This window comes from Lutjanus erythropterus, chromosome 17, assembly GCF_056507025.1.
Source record: "Lutjanus erythropterus isolate fLutEry1 chromosome 17, fLutEry1.hap2, whole genome shotgun sequence".
In the NCBI taxonomy this organism is placed as follows: domain Eukaryota; kingdom Metazoa; phylum Chordata; class Actinopteri; order Lutjaniformes; family Lutjanidae; genus Lutjanus; species Lutjanus erythropterus.
Window position 1 is genome coordinate 8,622,301 of NC_139333.1, and position 21,872 is coordinate 8,644,172.

At 40.4% G+C, this 21,872-nt stretch overlaps 1 protein-coding gene across 1 annotated transcript in view; it reads left to right on the forward strand.

Moving 5' to 3' along the window:
• spata20 (spermatogenesis associated 20) overlaps positions 1-19,053 on the forward strand; it is a 54,304-nt gene extending 35,251 nt beyond the window's left edge. The window contains exon 16 of the mRNA XM_084741340.1: positions 18,633-19,053. Within this exon, the coding sequence (XP_084597466.1) occupies positions 18,633-18,827 (195 nt within the window). The 3' untranslated portion in view covers positions 18,828-19,053. The remainder of the gene's footprint in view (positions 1-18,632) is intronic.
• The last annotated feature ends 2,819 nt before the right edge of the window (positions 19,054-21,872 follow it).

A 21,872-nucleotide genomic window follows, 5' to 3' on the forward strand; every position in this document is an offset into this window, starting at 1 on the left:
TCCGACAGCATCCAGATTCAACCAGTGACTGGCAGATAAGACTGTGTGTGAACTGGGCAGCTTCCAGGTGTGAATGTGATCAGGGTGTTCCTGAAAAAGAGAGCATTGCACTCTCCCCTGAATAAATAAAGGTAAAGAAACTGACTATTTTGAATGACAAGTATTTCTATTACTAATATCACACATGTAGTGTTTTAGCATGTAGAAAAATCTACAGTGTGACAGGCCTGTTGTGTTTAGTTAAGGTTGCTAAGCTGTGATTAGACAGTCGGTGTTTGAGGACGAGTTCAGTTCATGGTCAGTTGATTTTAAACATTTGCAGGTTCAAGCTTCCCAAATATGAGGTTTTGCTTCTTGGGTTTTTGACTGTTTGTCGAACAAAACAAGCTATTTGAAGACATCACGGCGGGCTTTTGGAAATGGTGATGGGCACCATTTATCTTTTTCTGACATTTTTAATCCACTAAAAGATTAATTTAATTATCAGATATACTAATATATGCGATTAGTTCCTGGTATTAATCAAAGAAATACTATTAGGCATCCTGAGAGCAGCAGAAAAAAAATACACAATTGGATATTGGATAAGATGAACTGGAAGAAAACCAATTAAGACTGGTGTAGAATGAGAGGCAGTATGAGAATGATAAAGGATAAAGCGTATGATGGAGTCAAGAGGGTGAATAATGTAAGTACCAAAGGTAGGAAGAGATGGAGGGATGTCAAATGAGATAAAGGGAAGAGGTATAAGAAAGAGTGAGTGAGGGGATTATGTTCCACGTTACATTAGGTAGCTATGAGCAGAGAACATGTCTAATTTAAATCCAATTATTCCTCGCCTGTTTTCCTGGTTCGAGGCCGGCGTGCTCTAATTGTGCTGAATGAGGTGCTCAGAGCCTTACTCATGCTAATCTACACACACACACACACACACACATTGTGAAATCTTCACTTCATTTAATTTATTTACTATTTAAATTCACCACGAGACCGTGTGCTTCTCAGTTCACCCCAGCACTCAGAGCTTCTGCTGCACTTTTTGCTCGCTGGAATCAATTACAGCCCTAACAGTCATACTGAAACATCGCTCTTGATTGTAATTGCTGCAATAAATTCTGGTTAATTTTTCTATTACACAGAACTACGGCTTGATTAGAGTTGGATCGAGTTTTGTGGATTGTAGCGGCTCTGAAATTGTGACAGGAACACAACTAGGGATGCAGTCTTTCTTGCAATGATTCTTCAAGGGGCTTTCTCTCTTAACTTCCCTGCAATCCTCATTCCCATTCTGCTGCCCTGTGTGTATGTGTGAGCACGTGTGTGTGTGGTTTTGATCTTTCTGACGCTGCAGTCTGTCTGTCTCTCTGCTTTTCTGCTCTCTGTCTCCCTCATATGGAAGTGTGAATCATTGCACAGCCAGGGGGCATCAAGCAGCACAGTTTTCTCTGAATATTTTGAGTTGTTCCTATTTGTCAGATGCCTGATAAGAAAAATGAGAATCAAATTCATCATTTGTCTTATTCCTGTGATATATATTCATTTAATCACCCTTTGTCTGAAATAGAGAATAAGTATTTATACTCGAGTATTTTGCCCAAATGTTAAAATTGTCATGACATGGAATTATTTCATCACTGAAGTCATAAGCAAGATTATCACTGGCAAATGTGTTTTTGCATCAGTGTGGGGCAAAGAAAATAAATGGTAGGATTTACAGACTGTAACAGCAGACTGTTTGCTAGCAGCAAGACAGTGATCCAAAAGGCGAGAAGTGAACTTGACAGCAATTTGGTCTTGCCGGTCCATACTTTTCAAAACTTGAAGTTGTACTTTAACAACACTGTTTGGTTCTACAATGATTAATTATTATGTTTCAGAGTAATTACAATCCTGCATTTCCAAAATATCAACTTTACACCAAGTCTTTAAATCAGCCTGCTTTCATCATCACATTAATTTCCGCATTACATAAATGGACTGTAGACTACATTAGCTGCTTATGGGGGTGTGACTTTGATTATTTTTGTATTATTTTTGTTTGGTTTTATTTGTTTGTTTTTGAGACATTGTGACACTGTTTGACCAGATTCTATGTCATCCTCTTGAGACTGCCTAAAAACTTGGTATTTCACCAGGGGGCAGTGCCTTAACCTACAAAGTTGTTTATTAACCTCATTTTTGCCTTCACCCCAAGATTAAATATACACAAGACTTCTATTTGAATTGTGACTTCAAACAGAGAGAAGACATTTTTTAATATTTTATGATCATCAGTTTATGTAGAGATTTTTACTTCTTGTACAACTGGCACGGCTACAACTGTGACTAGACTTCCATGCAGATCTTCCACCAACTTTTGCCCGACTATGGGTAAATTCTCCAACTGACCATCATAATATTTTACTGGAAATATGTACAGCCACAGTACATAGATGTGAGACCAAATATCTAAAAGATAGGAAATCATGAACAGTATATTGTGTATGCATTCATACTTGACATGCATTAAATGAACTGATCTCATATTGTATGCATGTACTCAGAGTACGGGCTGAGATAACACTCTGCAAAACCATGCCTATCTGGGAGAAACACCAAGCTTTTAGGGAGTCCCTAGTCCTCTATGCTCTCTCCTTAGTCTCTTTCTCTGCAGTTTTTCTGTTTTTTTTTATTTTATTTTACACTATCCAAGAACATCTCTGTCAGTGCTACAATGGTGACGAGCCAGATGCATTGGAGGAGGAGTGCTGGGAGGTAATGGTTTGTCAAAGACTGACACGTGGATCTGTCTTGACTGTGGAAAAAAGTACTCTGTAGCACCATATTACCTCCACATGTACTTAAATTTAGCATCTTGAACATAGAGGCGGCTTTTTTATAATTGCTATTATTATTATTAACTGCTGTTGTTAGTGATATCCGCCTTAAGAAGTTGGAGTGAATGGTGATAGATCTTTTCCCACTTGAATTAACAACCACAAAATTCAGTCCAATCCTGGAAAATAACATTACATTCTCAAAACCCCCAACATGCCTTTCTGTTTTTCTCCATCTCTTTTTTTCTCATTGGTGCTTTTACTAAACCACATTGGTATTAGCATTAAACATGATGATTTACATTAACAGAATATGTTTTTCTGTGTTCTCAAGGCTGATCCGGTAATAACTCAACAAAGCATCTTGGCAGAAGTGTCAACGTTGAAAGTATGAATTCCTGTCAACGAAAGATTTACATATGTGGTCTTTTATGAGTTGAATAATGTTTTGCAAGGACTGTAATTCTGATTGTGAATTCCCATTGTTGTTAGCCTGAATGCCTCTTGTCAGTGCTGCTTATTAATCACCCTCAACTGTGCGTTTGCACCAAAAAATGATCCAAGTAAGTCTTCTTGTCTGTGTTATTAGAGTCAGAGAGAGCAGGTAGTTTTGCTGGCTCTCTGTGGAGTGCACTTAAGTGAGGAAATTGAGTGGATGTGATGGGGAAACGGGACAGCGTCTGTGGCAAGTGTTAAGGAGGACTGCAAGATGCTGGTGTTAGCGAACGGTGCTTGGGGCAGAAAGAGCAGATGGTATTACAGGGATTTTGCAGGATTTGAGACACAAGACGGAATAATTCCTGGAGTTTTCCCATTTATTCCTGCTTCTGCGCCCTTCCACATCTTTCCTGATAAAGTTCCCTTGTGAGGAGGAAGATAGCGGAACAGCATAGGATAGAGGGCAGGGAGAAGAGGAGAAATAAAGGAGGGGTATGACATTTAAGAGGAGAGAGGGTCCTTTTGAAAGGCTCTGTGGAGGGAAATGACTGCGAATCCTTAACAAGACCTCAGAGACACATGGTGAAGCGTTAGAAGGGTGACGGGGAGGGCAAACAGAGGGAGGGAAGGAAGGAGACGCGTGGAGATAGAGAGCCTAGCCAGAAGCTAACTAGCGCTGGTACCAACACAGTTGCGGAGGAGGATTAGAGGCAGGCAATCTCACAGTCCTCCTCTGCGACCTTTGACCTACCTCACTTCAGTCTGCTTCCTCGTTACCCCTCCACACTCCTTTCTTGCCTCCATCACAATCCCTCTGTTCTCTCATCAAAGTCTGTGCATGTGTCTGTTTGTCAGTACGTAGTGTGGTGTTCGAGAAATTGATTCTCCTGTTCTCTGCAAATGACCTGCTAAGTCCAATAACCAGTCAGGGAGCAGAACCGGCTTTGATTGACAGCTGTGGGAAAGATCCCAGATGGCTTCTGTTGCAGGAAAGTGCTGCCCAGGCAAATTGTAATGCGTTCAGATTGTCACTCATCCACTTTCTCCTACTTTTTCCTCCTAGTCCATCATGCTTTACAGTTCACTTTCACACAGACTCTAACATTTATCTCATTCCATTCTTCCTAGCGTTGTTAATCTGAAACTTTACATATCCATTGAGTGATTTTTTTTTTCCTCCTCATCCTTCTATCTGGTAATTCCACCATGTGTCGGTACATCCATAAAGCGATGGGGGATGTGCGAGTACACTCAGGATCCAGCAGAGAGTGGACAGCTTTAGCGGTGTTGTTGGAGATATAATCCTCTCGCTGTGGCTGTATCTCGTCTGTGTGTCTGCTGCGGTCGTGCTTGACGCTCAGTGCTTATCCACATCTCAACTTGGTAAATAAAACCCACACTGAACAGATAAGACGCCTGTGCACGTGCATTTACACAAACACACGCGCACAGTTGGGGATGCTTATGTGTCGAGTCTCTGTTTATTATACGCTGTGAATGTTTTCTTCTGATATAATCAGGGATGTAGTGGGGGCTAACACAGTTGTCCAAGTCTAGTTAAACCATCATTTTGTATGTTAAGGAGGGTTTTCCTCAGGCTGCAGACAAAAGAGGGACTCACTTTTATTGTGGTAGGAAAATTTTGGCACATTTAACGTGAATGTCCAGTTAATGTTGATGAAAAATGTAGTCAGTTGAAGCAGTAAATTCCTCAGTCCATGCTATATTGACAGAGAAAGTTGACTTCCTCTGCTGCAAAATCTGTTGTTCAGGCTGTTTCAGCTTGGATTTTTAGTCTCCACCTCTGAAAAGCCAGGAGGTGTGCCGCTGTTTATTTCTGACATCTAACACTGTTTTGGCCGACTAAGTAATATCTATAGAGGAATTTATTGCTTCACGTGACTACACTTACCATCAACACTGACTGGACTTTGACATTTCATCAAATTAAATGAAATGTTGCTAGTATTAAGAGTTTCTACTAACATTAATACTGTTAAGCACAAAGAACATAGAAATAGTTGAGAAAGTCTAGTGCTTACAAAACATTTATCTCCCTGGATACCTTGTCCATTTGAGTTATAGATTTTACAAAGTAAGGCAACTTTTTTGTTTTGTTTATTTTATTTATGTTTTAAACATAAGACTGATCTCAAGCCTCCATGTAAATTTTTAAAAAGAACAGTTATTAGATAAAAATTATGGTAAATTATTATATCTAAGCTGTTTCTGCAGCCAGAAACAGTGAAAACACACAAAGTTAAGCCAAACTCTCACTGGCAGTCGAAGGTAAGAAAAGCAGTGCAGAGCGTTTTGTTCACTGACAGTGCCAAGACTCAATTTGCATTTTCACATTTATACATACTGGAGGGACAGGCCATTGGATAAGAAATCGCATCAATTTGTTTTTGAATTAAATGCAGTTTAGGGAGTACACCCCAACTACTTGAATAACTTATCCTTAAAATAACAGTTGTATTTTGCTCTTACTAACCAACTATGTCTTTCCTATCTGTATACCAGGAATGTTTTTCCTGTCAAACGGAAATTTAGCCTATTCAGCTATAAAAGTAAGAAAAAAGTCTCAGGGCAGATAAATTATGTCATATTGGTTTCCTGAGTGTGGCTAACATGAGCAGTGCTAGCACCAGCAGCCTGCTCTCATTGCAGGTTAGCGTCCACATCCCTGTGCTGAATGTGGTTACGTTGTCAAACCACACCCACTTAGTTGTCATTTTTGTCTGCTTTTCCATCTCACTGGTTTACATCCAGGTATTCGCACCTACAGATGCAACAGTTAACCGGTGTTGTACATTAATCAATTTTTAATAAACACTGTAGCTGACTTGTATTCCTAGTGCTGACTAGTAAGGATAGCAACTTTTAATTGACTAGACTACTAATTGTGCACATTTCCATTATATACTCATCTTCTTCTAGTGTCCTTCATCATCTGCCTCATCATGGATGCCAGTAGTGGCTCAGCTGATGCTGTGGATACTGCTGTCATTGTGGCCCACTGCATCATTGTCCATCCCTCATTCAATCTTATTATTATTTGGATCTTTCTCTTCATTTTGTCATAGAAGGTGTTGACTTTCCTGAAAGAATTCAGGTGGCATGGATACCCTCCCGATCAACTGATCATTCATTTGTGACTGATTTAAACTTAAACCTTTAGGAGTGTTTAAGAGCAGAATGTTAAGTAAAATAATATTTGAACTTTAGGTTACAGTAATTTTTTTTTTTTTTTTGATTGGAAATAACTTTAAACAATCTTTGTTTTTAATACCCCCATTATGACAATGTATCCTGAGGATACAAACATTTTCAGTTCAGTTTTCACAAAATAAAACCTCCTCTAAACATCCTAAACATTCTGAAACATTCTAAACCTGCCAAAACATCAACACTCCACGCATGATGAGTGACATTTTGAATGCAAGCAGACATGTTGAATAAAAAGCAACATATATATAGTTAATCCCAGCGTGTAGGTGGCAAGTCTTTAAATACAGGACTAGAGCTAAAAGCCTAATCAGTGTCTCCCAGTGAAACTAGAAAACTTCAGTTGATGGTCCCTGCTGCTGCTTTTCAAATGTCTGTATATCTTTCAGGATAGAAAGACAGTTTGCCCAAAATATTGGTTTTAAAATAAAAATCAGAATTTGAAAGAATTCAATTTTAAATCACAACAATTGCAGTTTTAGTTATGTTGAAACCCCCATTATTAAGGTATTAACAAGCTAAGAAAGTGAAAAATTATTTGATGACCATTGATTATGCTGACAGTGAAGACAGTGGCCACCAGTTCGACTCAGAACAAAGAGAAACAGGTGAGGGGAAAAAACTTTCAACAGTAGTTTTCTTATTTTTCCCACTGAATTGGCACATTTTTAAAACCATTGTATTTTATGTCTGCATCTGCCAGTGGACCATCATGATAAGAGTAAGCATAATAATGTTAATTTTACTACAGGAGAGACTTGATGTTCTTTGCACTTAGGTGGGAAAATATGTGCAAATATCAGCACTGGCTAAAATGAGTCAGAAAATATCAGCATATTGTATTTAAGCAAATATATAAATCACTGTAGGGCTCTGCATACCCATATGTTGTCAGTCTCAGCAGCTAACATTACAGTTATCTTCAGCCAATACCCTGCAACACTATTAGGTTGTAGATTTAAAATGTCATAATTTCCTTAGACGTTATTGAGGAACCCTTGTAGGACTCCAGCAACAAGCAGCTGCAACATTATATTTGATTATTTTCATTTTGATGCAGGAATAGTTTGTGATGATGTGTGATACAAGGTTTAATACTGCAGTATATAAACCACCAGTACAGGAATTTACATGGAATAATCTCACGTTAAGTTATAAATGCTATACTGTTTATTAAAAAAAAAATGGCAGTTTCTTTATATCATTCAGCCCTAGTCTATGTGAACACATTTGAAGCCAATACATAGTAAATAATTTATAGTCTTAGATTATTTTAGATGCTATGAGTTTTTGTAGCAGTCTGCAGCTGATCAGTGATACTGGTGTACATGTTTTTCCTGGCCCAGCTTTCAGTGTCTCTACATTTCTTGCGGCGTCTCCTCCTCTCTCTTCCTCTCACCCTTCCCAGTTATTTTTTTCCTCCCACTGCAAATGAAGCACCATTTACTTACTGGGTCGCATTATGCTGTCATTAAAACACAGCATATGTCTGTGTACAGTATACATTACTGTAGCATGAAATAGTATGTGGGCTAGTGCACAGATGACTCCACAGTGTGATGTAACAACCCTCATGCTCCAGCTGGTCATACTTTCGCACATGACATAAGACTGAATTTCTCATCATCAGCCTAAGTTTAGTTTCCTGTGATGAGTTGGAAAGAAAGCTGAATTTTTTTAATCTAATTTCCTATGCAGACCTGCTGTGTCACCGAGAGCTAATGAAACACCTCTCATGGAGTCCAACAGTCTTTAATCTCACACATAGAGACACTTGATAGTGGTTCTCAGGGGTCATTAGTGTTCGTCTGTCTTTGAGCAACATGACGCTGACTGTAAAAATTACCTGAAACCAAGCAAGCCTAGCAAGAAATCCATTAACTTAAAGAAGCATTATGTAGCATGTGCATCCGTGTTGAAGCCATAGACTTTACATTAATATATACAATCTGTGGTTGAAGCGAGTTGTTTCCCCCTGCCCCCTCCTCCCCGGACTCAAGGAAGCTCAGGCATGCTGCAGGAAGACTGCAGGAAGACTGCAGGAGCACAAGAGCGAAGAGAAGACACTTTTGCCTTCATTAAATATTCTCTCAAAATTGGTTAAAAGCAGACTTTTTAGACTAGGTCCTCAAAATGTGAATGTGGAAGTAATTTGAAATTATTTTCAAATTTTAATCCCTGCTTCTAGATTAAACTGAACGATCGGGCCACAAAAAAATGAGCATCACGTCATTGATCTGGGTACGACCCAAATGGCCCATTGCAAGTGAAGTGATGATATGAAGTGTTTATTAGCGCCCGCCTACAAAGATATTGCACCAATCCAATTGCAGTGTCAGTTGGAACAATAAATTCACCCCTGTACAGCACCGATCTAGTGGGCGCTATGAAAGCGAAAATTTAATAAAACATTTCAGACATTTCTTCTTTTTGGTGACGCATAACTGACAGGGGAAAGTGGCTTTAGGAATTCATCATTTGAGAAAACTGTCACCCTTTTTTTAAGCCTGCCTTTGGTTCACAATTTCAATCAAAAGAAACTCGGACACAGTTTGACTTTTGACTCTGTATAGATCTGAAAAAAAAGTGATGAATTAAGATTTTCTGATGAGGTAGTAGTTGTAAATGATTTCTTAACAAGGTGTAGCACTGGGATCTAAACAGTGTGTGAAGTCAGACTGCTCATACTACACCTGCACAATAACCAGAGACTGTAAAATTTGCGGCTGGGTTCCTGTGTATCAGAATACGTTTCTACAGAAATGCATGCAGACACACTCTTCTGTTGTTACACTTTGTGGCTACTGTAGTACCTGAAGACATGACATTTACTTACAGTCTTTCCCATCCGGTATATTCAATCACGCTCGTGTCAGATTTGATCTCCTTAACATTTTTAACTTGACGTGACTTTTATGACTCGAGCAAATGAGAATCCCCTTTCATCTTAAATGCAACATAAGCTGATGAAGTATAGCGTCAGTGTCGGGGGCCTGATTGACGAGACAGGCTGTTAATTCTGCTGAGACACCAAAGGCGTCCTCACATGTCACTGCAGACACCGGTGATTTAATGGAGAGGGTCCTAGAGAGACTGTCAGCAGCTGAAAACTGATGCTCGGCGTGACAAAGGACAGAGCACACCACCGGAACAGTCTCGCCCACTCACTCTCACTCAGGTCAGAGGGCGAACGAGTGAGTGTGTGTCTTTGGTGAGTTTGTCTTTCTTTGATAGGTCTCAATGAAAGCGTTTTTGTAATTGAAAATGCATTTAAGAAGGGTTTTTGACATTTAAAATCATAACCTATTTGATCTTTTTATGCCCAACAACAGCAACTTAGTTATGGCTGTCATGTTTTTTTTCTTTTGTAAGACAAAATATCGTAGACAGGGCAAGGCAAACGGCAAAACATTAACATACCAAATCATGTTTGCCTCAGGTGTGCATGTAGGTAGAAATGAAAGAAGGTGGACAGCAATAATTGCGTTCACAAATTCATTTGCAACCACTTGAGTCTGAATTCAAGAATATGGGTTGTATGAGAGTTGAGATGGAGTAAAACCAGATGATTTATTTGTTACATTACATGTTATTTCATGCATGTGTGTCAGTGCGTGAGAGAGCATGTGTGCACGGATGTTTAACTCTGTGGGAGTAAATTGTACATGCGAGGGGGGTAAATTAGTTTGTTTGTGCCGGTTGAATCAACATCCTTCTAATTGCTGTTTTATTTGCATTTCGGATTTGAAGTAGGTCTGAGCAATATCAAAGTAATATTAATGTGTTTGCCCTCAGTGATATTGCCATGCCGTTTATTCCATTGCAGCAATTTTTTCTTTCTTTTTTTTTTTTGTGGATTAGGTCATTCTGAGCAATACTGCCCACTATCATGGACAATATTATAATTTGGTATGATTGTTGCTTAATGTTTCATCAGATATTGAAGTCAGTCAACTTACTCACCTGCAAATAATTAAGTGTTGATGATTTATTATTAATTATTTATAATTAACTAAATTTTCTGAACTCAGTCAGTTTACTTACTTGTAACTCCTCCATGCCTCGTCCTTTTTTAGGATGTCCCCATAAAAAGGCTGCTGTGGATCATATAATAGCTGCCGGTTCTCTCCCTCGTTCATTAGTCTCTCGTCCTCCCTGTTGACTGCTTTGATGAGGGGAAACAGAAACTCTGCGTTGATTTTAACCGGATAAAGTAGACTGGCGCTAAAGCAATTGTGCGAAACGTCAGTAAAATAGAGCTAGGGCAAGTGTTTTTTTATTTTATTCAAACAAGCAACTTGTCTGTTGGCTGACACACAGAGCAGGTTAGTGCTTCCTTACTGGGAAAAACTAAAACAGTCAGCTGTTTGTTTACTCGTTCCACCGCATTTTCAACCGAAAAAAATCACGTATACTAGGAATGCAATGACTGTCCAGTCAGCATCACATCTCTGATTCTGTACCGGTCAAATTCACACACATGCTCCACACACACGTCATGCATGCAGAGACACCGATGGTAATGTCACAGCCACAACGGCGCTGGTCACAGCCCCACACACACACACACACACACACACACACAGACGCACGCATGCTTGCATGTTGTCTGTGTTTGCAATAGATTCTGAGACCAGGATAAGATAGATAAGATAGTCTACAAGGAAATGGAGCACATGACAGTGTCACTGAACAACGGTAAACTCTCTAGCCAGCAGCAGACTACTGTTCATACTCTGACTGTTAAAATCTCCTGTTCTGGCTGAAGAATAAACAACCCGTGTTGATGGATCTCCCCAAACATTTTCTCATCCAGACTTGTTTAACTCCTGTTTCTGTCTTTATCACTGTAAAGTTTTGCTACAGCAAACTGTTGCTCCTTGTCTCCAGTTTGTTTGTGTCTACTTCCACATGTGATCATGTGAAATCACATTTCCAATGAGAGCTCAGAAGATCATTCTCCCTCTGGTACATAATTAATATAATAATATAATAAGCCCTGGTTGTAACCTGGAGCACTTCTGGAGAAAATGTAAAATTTATTTAATAGTCATATAATTTTTATATTAAATTCCTTATTCACATTTCAGTAGGATCTCACACGAGAGTTAAAGTTACATAACTTTGCTAATTCAGACTGACTTTTCCTCCATTTGTCTGCAGTGTTATTCAGTCAGATTTTCGTTGCTGTAACCACCACTTGTCTTGACAGAATCCCATTAAATAGGTGTCAGTGTATTTTGGTCTAAGTTCAAGTTAATTTAACTTTAACACTGCAGCGTCTCTGGTGTGCTGAACTTGTGCCTTCAGTGTAAAAGCCCTGCAACATCTATCTCCACAATCTGTCGTAAGTGTTCTGCTGAGACGTGGTGACTGCAGAGGCCATATCATTTGATTGCCGTAATTTTCACACCATTCATCACCGTGTATGGAAGCATCTGTGTTTATTATTTATTCAGATTTTGTACTTTTGTTTGTTAGCTCTGTGTGTGTTCAGATGTAGCCAGATTGAAAGTCTGTTATTGTCGTGATCCTCCCACCCCTGCTGTCACACATTAGTCTGGATTCTAGCTCCCCACAGTCAGCAGGACCCTAATCCATAAAAAGGGGAATGAGACGGAGAGATCAGTAAATTAGGATAATACGTACAAAATAATAACAATACATTAAAATAAACTACTACTGGCAGACAGATATGTGAGTGCTAATAAGAGGGCAGTTTCAGCCTGTTAGTTCCAAATTTCTCCAGCCCAATTTTCTTTCTCCAGTGCTCTCACCTCACCCTCCTCCCCTTCCTCACTCTCCTGGCAAATGTTCAGTTGAGCGAATGAGGCCGATGGTGAAGTTGGTGTCGACGGATGGCTGTCGATGCGTGCGGTGCATGTGGCCCCCGCTACGCCACCTCCCTCCCTCCATCGCTCCAACATTTTGTGTCCGAGTGTGAACGTGTGTGTCTGTTTCTGTCCTGGGGCGGCAGTCCAGATGCCAGGTTGTTATGATGACTGAGATGGTCCCTTCTTATGTGTGTATGTGTGTGTGTGTGTGTGTGTGTGTGACAAAGCAGAGTGAGAGGGATGGAGGAAGTAAATCTCCTCATGCCTGGCTGCGCTCGGCACAGCCACTGTCATCCCTCTTCCTCAGGTATGACGATCGCTCTCAAAGCGTGCGTTTGGTGTGTTTTTTTGGCTCCAACTCCCCAATAGTGGTCGGACTTGTGTGTGTTCCAGCTGGGTTAGAAACTGAGCGGAGGGAGAACATTCAAATGGCTCCTGAAGATGTGTGTGTGTTTGTGTGTTACTGTCAACACAGGTACACTGTGTTCTTTTAAAGTGTCTGAGCTAGACTGCTTTGGCAGTGAGAAAGAGTAGGAGGGAGCTGTCAGTGTAGGGGACATTTAACGGGTGGGAGTTGTGTGTGTGCACGCACGTGTGTGTGTGTATGTGTGTGTGTTTCAGGGTTGCCCACTGTATGAAGGGATTAACCCTGTGGGAGTTTGACTGTGCTCTCATGTGTAGCCAACTGTGCTGTCTGCAACAGCTTCACACACATTTTGTGGTACACAGAATACAAGACCACACACTTTGCATTCATTTCATCACATTCACAAGACTCGTATATACATTCACTCATGCAGCAACATTCTTAAATTTCCTGTTAAAAGAAAAATTAAGTCAACTCCAGGCGCACGAAACCCAAATCTGCTCTTACCCAGGTGAACTGAATGATGAATCCCACTTGATCGTAATTTGGAGAGATAACTGATTTGTTTAGGTAACTGAAGTGAGTGAAGGAGTTAAAAATAAGACTTAGAGTTAAAGCTACTACAAGGAGTCTGCAGATTTTGTTGATTTTGGAACCCCCTGTGCTTGTTTCATGTTATTATGAGGAGAATCAGAGCCGGTTGTAGGCATCAACTTTAAAGGAAAAGCCAGTCATCTCGCTAATGATCTTGTAATAAATTCAGGCTGTTTTGTAAAGAGTTAAAAACTCCTTGTAGTAGCTTTAAACAAATGTGTTTCACTTATCTTGGTAAGAGGCTCAACCACTTGTAAATAAATAAGAAAACATTGGTAAAGAAAGAAATCAATGGGTACTAACAAAATAAAAACAAATTGTGGATATGAACAACAATAAGAGAAGATTTGTTCATAAATGGCTTCTTGCATGAGGCTCGTGTCTCTCTCTGCTGCTCTTTTTCTCCATGACTCTTACATACACACACACACACACACACACACACACACGCTCGATATTGTCCAGTCCCCAGGGGTGTGTGTAGATACTGTTGTTGTGACACAGACAGACTTGCAGCGTGACCTTAAAAGTTGAGGGCGCGTGGCAGAATGTGGTCTTGGCCCATGGAGGGACGGCATGAGACTGACAAGCAAAAGGAAGAGTCAAGATGAGAGAGGATGAAGGTTCGGCTTGGTGGGGAAATCCTCCTCCTGTCTCCATAGCAACGGTCACACCATTATGACCACATTCCATCACACTTCTTGCCAGTCTTCCCCTCTGTGTGTTTGTGTTTGTGTGTATGTGTGTGTGTGTGTGTGTTAATGCCCTAAATTGTTTACAGCCAACTCTCTGAATCCATAATTCCCTGGGTTATTTATGCTCTGAGCTGTGTCTCACAGGTGCTCCAGCATCTCTGCACAGAATAAGGTAAGATAAAACAGCACCACTTCATCATCCCGTAAGGAGGAATTTTATTTACCTGGGAGCACCTTTAGTCATAGAGACAGACGCACCTCACTACTGTGGAGATGGCCTTCAATGGCAGGAGATGGGAACTGTAACCCTCTGATAGTTTCTTGGCGTTAGAAGTGCAGATGGCTACCGGCACAAATGAGCATCTAAATGGCAGAACGGTGCACTTGGGGCACAAGTGAGACGGCAGTGGAATGAGAACATGAAGCTCATTGAGACAGGATGGAGAGGATGCAAACAGTTCTGCATGATGGCCTGGGTGAATGCAGGCTGGCAGTCCGACAGGGGACAGAGGAGGAGTGTCTGATGTAATGGGCAACGTCGTCTAATGGCCAAGGCTAAATTAAGGGCGAAGGCACGAACATGCAGAACTAGGGCTACCTGTCGCCCCTGTCACTGTTTACAGTTAAATGACAGAGATCATGGACAACATATACACAGAGTACTCTCAGTACTGATGGTCAGTCATTCAGTGAGTAACTTTGTTATTCAGGTTTATCGCATTGACCTTAGCTTCAACTAAAACATCAGCGGTTCCTGGAGAAACTCAGAGTGGGACACAAATACACAATCCCTTCTCCTGACAGACTCCAGAGCTTTTGTTAATCACGAGCTGGCTACAATAACGCAGACTTTGCAGGTAAAGCTAGCATTTCTCTCCTCCGCTGACCATGACCATGAGCTGGTGAGAAATAGAAGGAACCTGTTTCTGAACTAGAAAAATTAGGTGGTATCGGATTGGTGCATTGACTCGCCAATACCCAACGCCACATTTTAGGCAATATCAGGCATTTTCTTATATTGGAACAACCCTACTCAAAGTCCACTTCCTTGAAAATAAGTACTAATATTTTTACATTAAAGAAGAAGCATGTTTTTGACTAAAAACTTCACAACATAAGCAATAGGGGTGACCTGAATTCTTCAAAGCTTCAAGACATAGGGTCAGCTGCACTGAAAGAGGCAAAAGACTAAAAAAGAGCAAGAAGTGGCATCTTCATTAGCATTTAATTATTCTGAAAGCCTGCACACATAAATGCCAGGTGTGTGCACATTGTAAGAACACACAGAACAGTCTGCACAAGTGGAAAACCATCCTTGTGAGGGTATCATTCAAACATTTTGATACATGTTCCTGAATGATACTTATTTTTAATATCAATTTTATGAATCCATTTTAATGGAAAAAAACTTACACATTACAGTACTCGCTTCAAAGGAGGAAGCTGTTCAAAGACCCGGGAGCAGCTGACTCTCTCTGCACATTGTATTTAGCCTGTTTAAATGGACTACAAGGAAGAAAGAGATGGAATATCTATACAAAAATATGAATAACTGTCGAGACTAGAAATTTGTATCCAATGACAAGGCATTTTTCAATACTCAATAGCGCTGGAGCAATTTGATCAGTATTGTAAAAGTTTTGTTGTGAGGTAACCAGCCTTATGTGAGGGAGTATTTCTACTTGTGCATAGATGCAGTCAAGCAAGATCAGGGATGTGGTGAATGTGAGTTCGATCCTCCCAGCGCGCTTCCAAGTGCTCAGCATTCACTCTCAGTAAATTCAGTAAAGTTCTGAATAATCGGAAGTTACTCTCACTAAAGCTTCGGAGGCCCAAAAATGGTGTTTGGAAAAGCCCAAATAAGCAACCAAACAACCGCATCATCTAAAGAAATACTGCCTAATATTGAAAAAGCATTCATGTAGGTGATGGTTTTTGTGTTATGGTTATATTCCTGTTGGTACAAAACATTGATGACAACAGTTTCTGTTAAATGCTCTTGTTTTTCTTCTATTGTGTGTGCAAAAAGTTATTTGGAGTTCAATTTAGCAGCTGGCCTATAGCTTTAAAAATGTCTATACTGTAAGGTGTGTTGAAGTGATGAACATTTCCTGCATTGTGGCAGTTCTTATTATCAGTCAGGCCTGCACTCGTCAGTATTTGTGTACCCTCCGATGCATTTAGATTGACCTTCAGTCCACTACACACTGACATACATGTCAGTCTTCTCTAGCAGAACTTCACCTGAGATAAGATGTATCATCGGGCCTCTCCCCTCATTCTGTCTCTCTGTCTCCTCCTCCCGTCAGCGCTCGTTGTTTGTGTTGTCATCTCTCGCTCCGTTGTGAACCAGGGGTGGTGCCGGGCTAGGAGGAAATGACACATGTTTGACAGGAAGCTGCCTTGGGGACGGACAGGCAGCCCTCTTTAACTTTGCCCTGATGCCTGTCCAAGAGCATCAGCACGCACACACACACACACACACACACACACACACACACAAACAAACATAAGTACATACACAAATTATTCATTTTGGATGTGAAAGGGCAACACTGTTTGTGTGAAAGCTTGTGTGTGTTAGAATTAGACTTAACATAGTTGCATTAATGAAAAATAGAAAGCGATCACTAAGAACGGGTCCGTCCTTTGCTGAGATGCTCCACTGATCCGAAACCCTTTAAAAAAGTGAATATTAACATTCATCTTTGAGGACTGGACTGCTGCCACAGAATAAAGAAACATAAAACTGACAATCCAATCTCTCAAACCGTCTCCAGAAGTAGTCCCAAGCCCATTTAGCTCGTTAACATTAAAGTATAAATGCATTGCATCTCCAGTCTACTTAGAGCAACTGTACAAACCCTAATGCATGCAAATTAGGCAGAAAATAGTCATAATTGTAGAAAATGGATAAAAGAGACAGAATATGTTTTTTTTTCTCACCACCAGTGCATTACATTTATTTTACTGTTGTATTTATCTTATCATTTATTTTTCAACTCTTTTTGTTCCTGATTTCCCCACGTAACATCTCCAGTTTTTCTAATGCTAATATAACAGTGAGATAGGTGTGGGGCCCAGAGTGGGAGTGTGTGTGTTTGTGTGTAACATCAGTGGAACAATTGAAAAGACTGTGTTACATGATTTCTTAACTGGAAAGTCTGATGGCTAACGAACAAAGATGGATGATTTAATATTCCAAAGCTCTGACCAAACCAAATTTAACTGACTTCACTATTACAGCCAATACAACGAACAGTTCTGATTCTTCAAATTTCTTTCTAGAAAAATACATCAAAAACTTCTCAGACAACATTTGTTCATTGTTATAGTTATTAAAATTTTGAAAATGTGTGTAATTTAAAGGCCCAGCATGTAAGATTTAGGGGGATTTATTGGCACAATACGCCAGACATGGAATGAAATAATCATTTGTGTCTTTTCATTAGTGTATATTCTCTTGAAAATAAGAGTCTTTGAATTTTCATTAGCTTAGAATGAGCTGTTTATATGCATAGAGGGCGTTGTTGTTTTCCCATGAAAGTTGTCATGTTGCACTACCATGTCTCCACAGTAGCCCAGAACAGACAAATTAAACACTGGCTCTAAACAGCCATTTGTGAACCTTAGCTTCATCTGCATGGTTAGCACGCGAAGGAGAGACGAGGTTTGCAATCTGCACACTTACTGCTAGATGCAGCTAAATTCAACACACTGGTCTTTTAACTGGAAACACTGGTACCTAAACACACTGAGTATTTAGAGACTTTCTTAATCCAGTTCATGATCCATATGTTGTGCGACATACTGCTGCCGTACTCCTCAGAAGTTCACAGGGGGCTGCTTGATGTTCCAGTGGTCCATCACTCCAAAACTCCAATAGTTTGAAAAATGTCCCATTGGACAGAACGCCCATTGGTCTGATCGCCCATTATGCCAAAAACACCCGTCGCTCTGAAGGCTGGTTGCTCTGAAAATACAGTCTTTCCCTGCAGTTGGGTAAAGGTTGGGTTAGGTTAGGGTTAACCTGAGCTGAGGTTAAGTTTTTCTACAACAGTAAAATTGCTTGAAATTTTTAATGTAAGGCCAGAAGGATCGAAGGGCAAAACCCTCACCGATTCAGCACCGTGGACATGGCCAGCAGTCACTGAACCAACAACTGCAGGGAGAGCCTGTATTTTTGGAGAAACGGGTGTTTGTTTTCAAGATAATGGACTGTTGAACAGAGGGGCTTTTGCTCCAGTGGGACATTTTTCAGACTACTGAGGTTTGGACGAATGAACTGTCAGAACGATTTTGAATTTATTCTGGACCACATTGACATTTGTCTCAGGCTTTATTGCATTATTAACATTTTAGAGATGCATGATTTCTGGTCAAATAAATACTTAAATCTAAAAACTTCTAGCTTTGTTGAAAAACAAAACATGCTAGTTAATGATGAATACAAAACTGAAATTGAGTTTCAGTTCATTTTATTAATTGATCGGTGGTCAAGAAATAGTATATAAAGCTTTATATTTTATTCATTTAATAGTATGATTCCCTATTGTAATGCTAAATATGCAAATTAAGAAATGTTTAGTTTTTACATATGAAACTTACCCCCTTTTCCTTGCATTTCTTTCTCCGTCTCCCCTCCTTCCCTGTCTGGCAGGTCCTGATGCTCGTTGACGATGATGCAGACAGTTTCTTGTGCCAGCGTCTGCCCGTCCTCTCCTCCATGTCCCAGCAGGCTGGTGTCGCCACAGCCTACGTCTGCCAGGACTTCACCTGTTCTCTCCCAGTTACTGACCCCCAGGAGCTACGTAGACTACTGCTGGACGGGACCGCGGACACCCCGACAGAATGACGACGGAAGAACTGACTGACTGAGATTTAACAGGAAGGCTGTGACGCTGTGCACTCTTCCAATCTGTAGCCCTAGCCTAGCTGATTCTAGCTATTTTTGGCTATGCCATGAAAAAAAAAAAAAAAAACGCCAATGCTTAAAGGAGAAGTGTGTGATTTCCAGTGGCATCTAGCGTTCAAACCTTAGATTGCAACTAAGAGGATTTACCCCGACACCGCCCCTCTCTCACCACCACCACCACCAGTGGCCGTCAGCGGACAAAATGGCGAGTGAAAGTTATCTCACAACAAACTACAATTATGTGTGTAGGATGAATTACCTGTCCAGCAGAAATCAGGCAACCTCGGCGTCACTGTGAAAACGTTTGTCCTCCATCAGCGATTTCCATCGTGTAAACGCTATGCCGATGTTGATTCGTGTTTTTGCCGTTTCCTGTCATGCTTGCGTTTACTTTCTTCGCGTCTCCGCTTCTTGGATGACGGGGATTCACTGTCCGCTGCTTTTTGTTCTGGTACAGTGTATGTATGATCTTCCATTTGTCAAACTGTGCCAGTCAAGGTTCACAACTCTAAATGGTCTGCCAGCAATCACCCACGTCTATCCTCCCCGTCTACTTCCGTGTTTACGCTGCGCCGTCTACGTAAGGTCGCCATGGGCTTCCCAAGACTCACTGTTAGTGCAGTTTGTCCGCTCTGCGCTGCCGTAGACGGCGCAGGATGATGATCTCCGTAAGTCGACCCGACAGTATGTAACTATAAATGGCTATTTCTAAAGTAACGGGAATATATAGATTCTGAGTTTACGTTGATTGATAATAATAAATTACATACTTATATATAATATATCTCATTTATGTACATAAATTCCTGTAATTATTACACACTGGTCCTTTAAAAAGCTGATGTGCTACTCTGGTAGGAATAGTTCCAGTATCATGAGATGACTTCACTCCTGTAACACCAGCCTATTCTTCACTAGCAAGACCAGCTAAGTATTACCTCGAATATCAACTCAAGTTATTTTTAGCAGGCTTTAAGAGACAGTTGATCAGTGGAGCCATATTGAAATTCAGGTGTACAAATATCCTTATAAAGAAATATGCACAGCAGCAGTGGTAGCCTACTGAAATATGCAGCACTTGTACAAAATGTCCTGGCTTGACTGTTAGCCCAGAAGTAAACTACAGACACTAGACTATAACCTAACAGCACTAGGATGAATTGGACCGAGAATATTTTGCAGATGAACCAATCTGCCCTGTTGTCCTCTCCTAGGCCTGTGTTCCAGCTCCCACATGCATGTCACATGGATCTGACAGAGCGTGCCTGCTTGCCTTTGTGTGTTTGTATTTTAAAAAAAAGGCTGGTTTGCAGGTTTGTATGTACGTATACTTTAAAAGTTTTATGACGTGCATTTGATTCCATTTGTAGTATCGTCACAGTGAACGGGCTGCTCTGTTACGATGCTCCGTTTGCCATCTGTTCTCACTCTCGTTTATTCATCTGTTCTCTGGGATTCAACATGAGAGGATTCTTCTCCACTGCTGCAGAGACTCGTGTCTTCATGGCTTTTATCTCGAGGTTTAGACAACAACAATACCCAGCATGTATATGCACAGTCCTGAATAATAAAATCTATTTCCCTTATAAGCAGTGCCCATTTCATTTTTAGAATGGATGCTTTTTGTTTGTTTGAAGTTGTTATTCTCTAGGTGCGCAGCAGGAACGAGGCTTTATCAGTGGGATCACGCAAACACTACTGAAAAAGTTCCTTGATTTACAACTCCAGTTCCAAAAAAGTTGGTACGTTGTGTAACACGTAAATAAAAACAGAATGCAGTGGTTTGCAAATCATTTTCCACTTGTATTCAATTTAATACAGTACAAAGGCAAGATATTTATTCATCAGATGGATAAACTTTTTTTGTGAATATACAGTCATTTTGAATTTGATGCTTGCATAATGTTCCAAAAAGTTTGGACAGGAGCAACAAAAAAGACTGGGAAAGTTGTAACAGGTGATAGTATCTTGATTGGGTATTAAAGGCCTGAAAGGCTCAGTCGTTCACAACCAATGTGGGCAAATCGTGTGAAAGTTTAAGAACAACTTTTCTCAACACAAAACTGCGGGAATTGTTGCACTCTACCCCACTCTCTTGCTCCATTTCCTATCATATCAGCTGTCCTGTTGATTAAAGGCATAAAAAGCCCCAAAAAATTTATTTTAAAAAACATACAATTGTTAAAAGGATACTACATTGGCTTGTCAGTAAACACAGTTTGTTGCTGCACCTGCAAATGCTAGTTAAGACCATGCAAAGTAACAGCCATATATCAACAACATTAGAAATGCTGTTGAGTTCTCTAGGCCTGAGCTCATCTGAGATGGACTGACGGAAAGTGGAAGAGTGTGCTGTGGTCTGACGAGTCCTCATGTCAGGTTGTTTTCAGAAATCGTGGACGCCGTGACCTCTGGGCTAAAGAGGAAAAGGATCATCCAGATTGTTACGAGCACTAACGTCAAAAGCCAGCATCTGTGATTGTATGGGGGTGCGTCAGTGACCATGACATGACTTAGGTGTCACATCTGTGAAGACCCGATTAATGCTGATGGGTAGATACAGGTTTTGGAGCGACATATGCTGCCATTTCTGCCTTTTTTTTTTAGCAAGATAATGCCAAGACACATTCTGGATGTGTTACAACAACATGGCTTTGCAGTAAAAAAGTTGGGTACCAGACTGGCCTGTTTGTAGTCCAGACCTGTCTCCCATTGACTTCCAAAATGTCAACAATTAGTGTCATCAGTTCCCATCAGTTCTTACTGAGTATTGTTAAAAGAAAAGTTGATGTAAACACAGTGGTAAATGTACCCCTGTCCCAACTTTTTTGGAACGTGTTGCAAGCATCAAACTCAGAATGAGTGTATATTTATAAATCAGTTTGAGCATTAAATACCTCGTCTTTGTACTGTATCCAGTTGAATATAGGTCAAAAGGTTTTTGCAAATCATTGGATTACATTTTAAGTTTCACATAATGTCCCA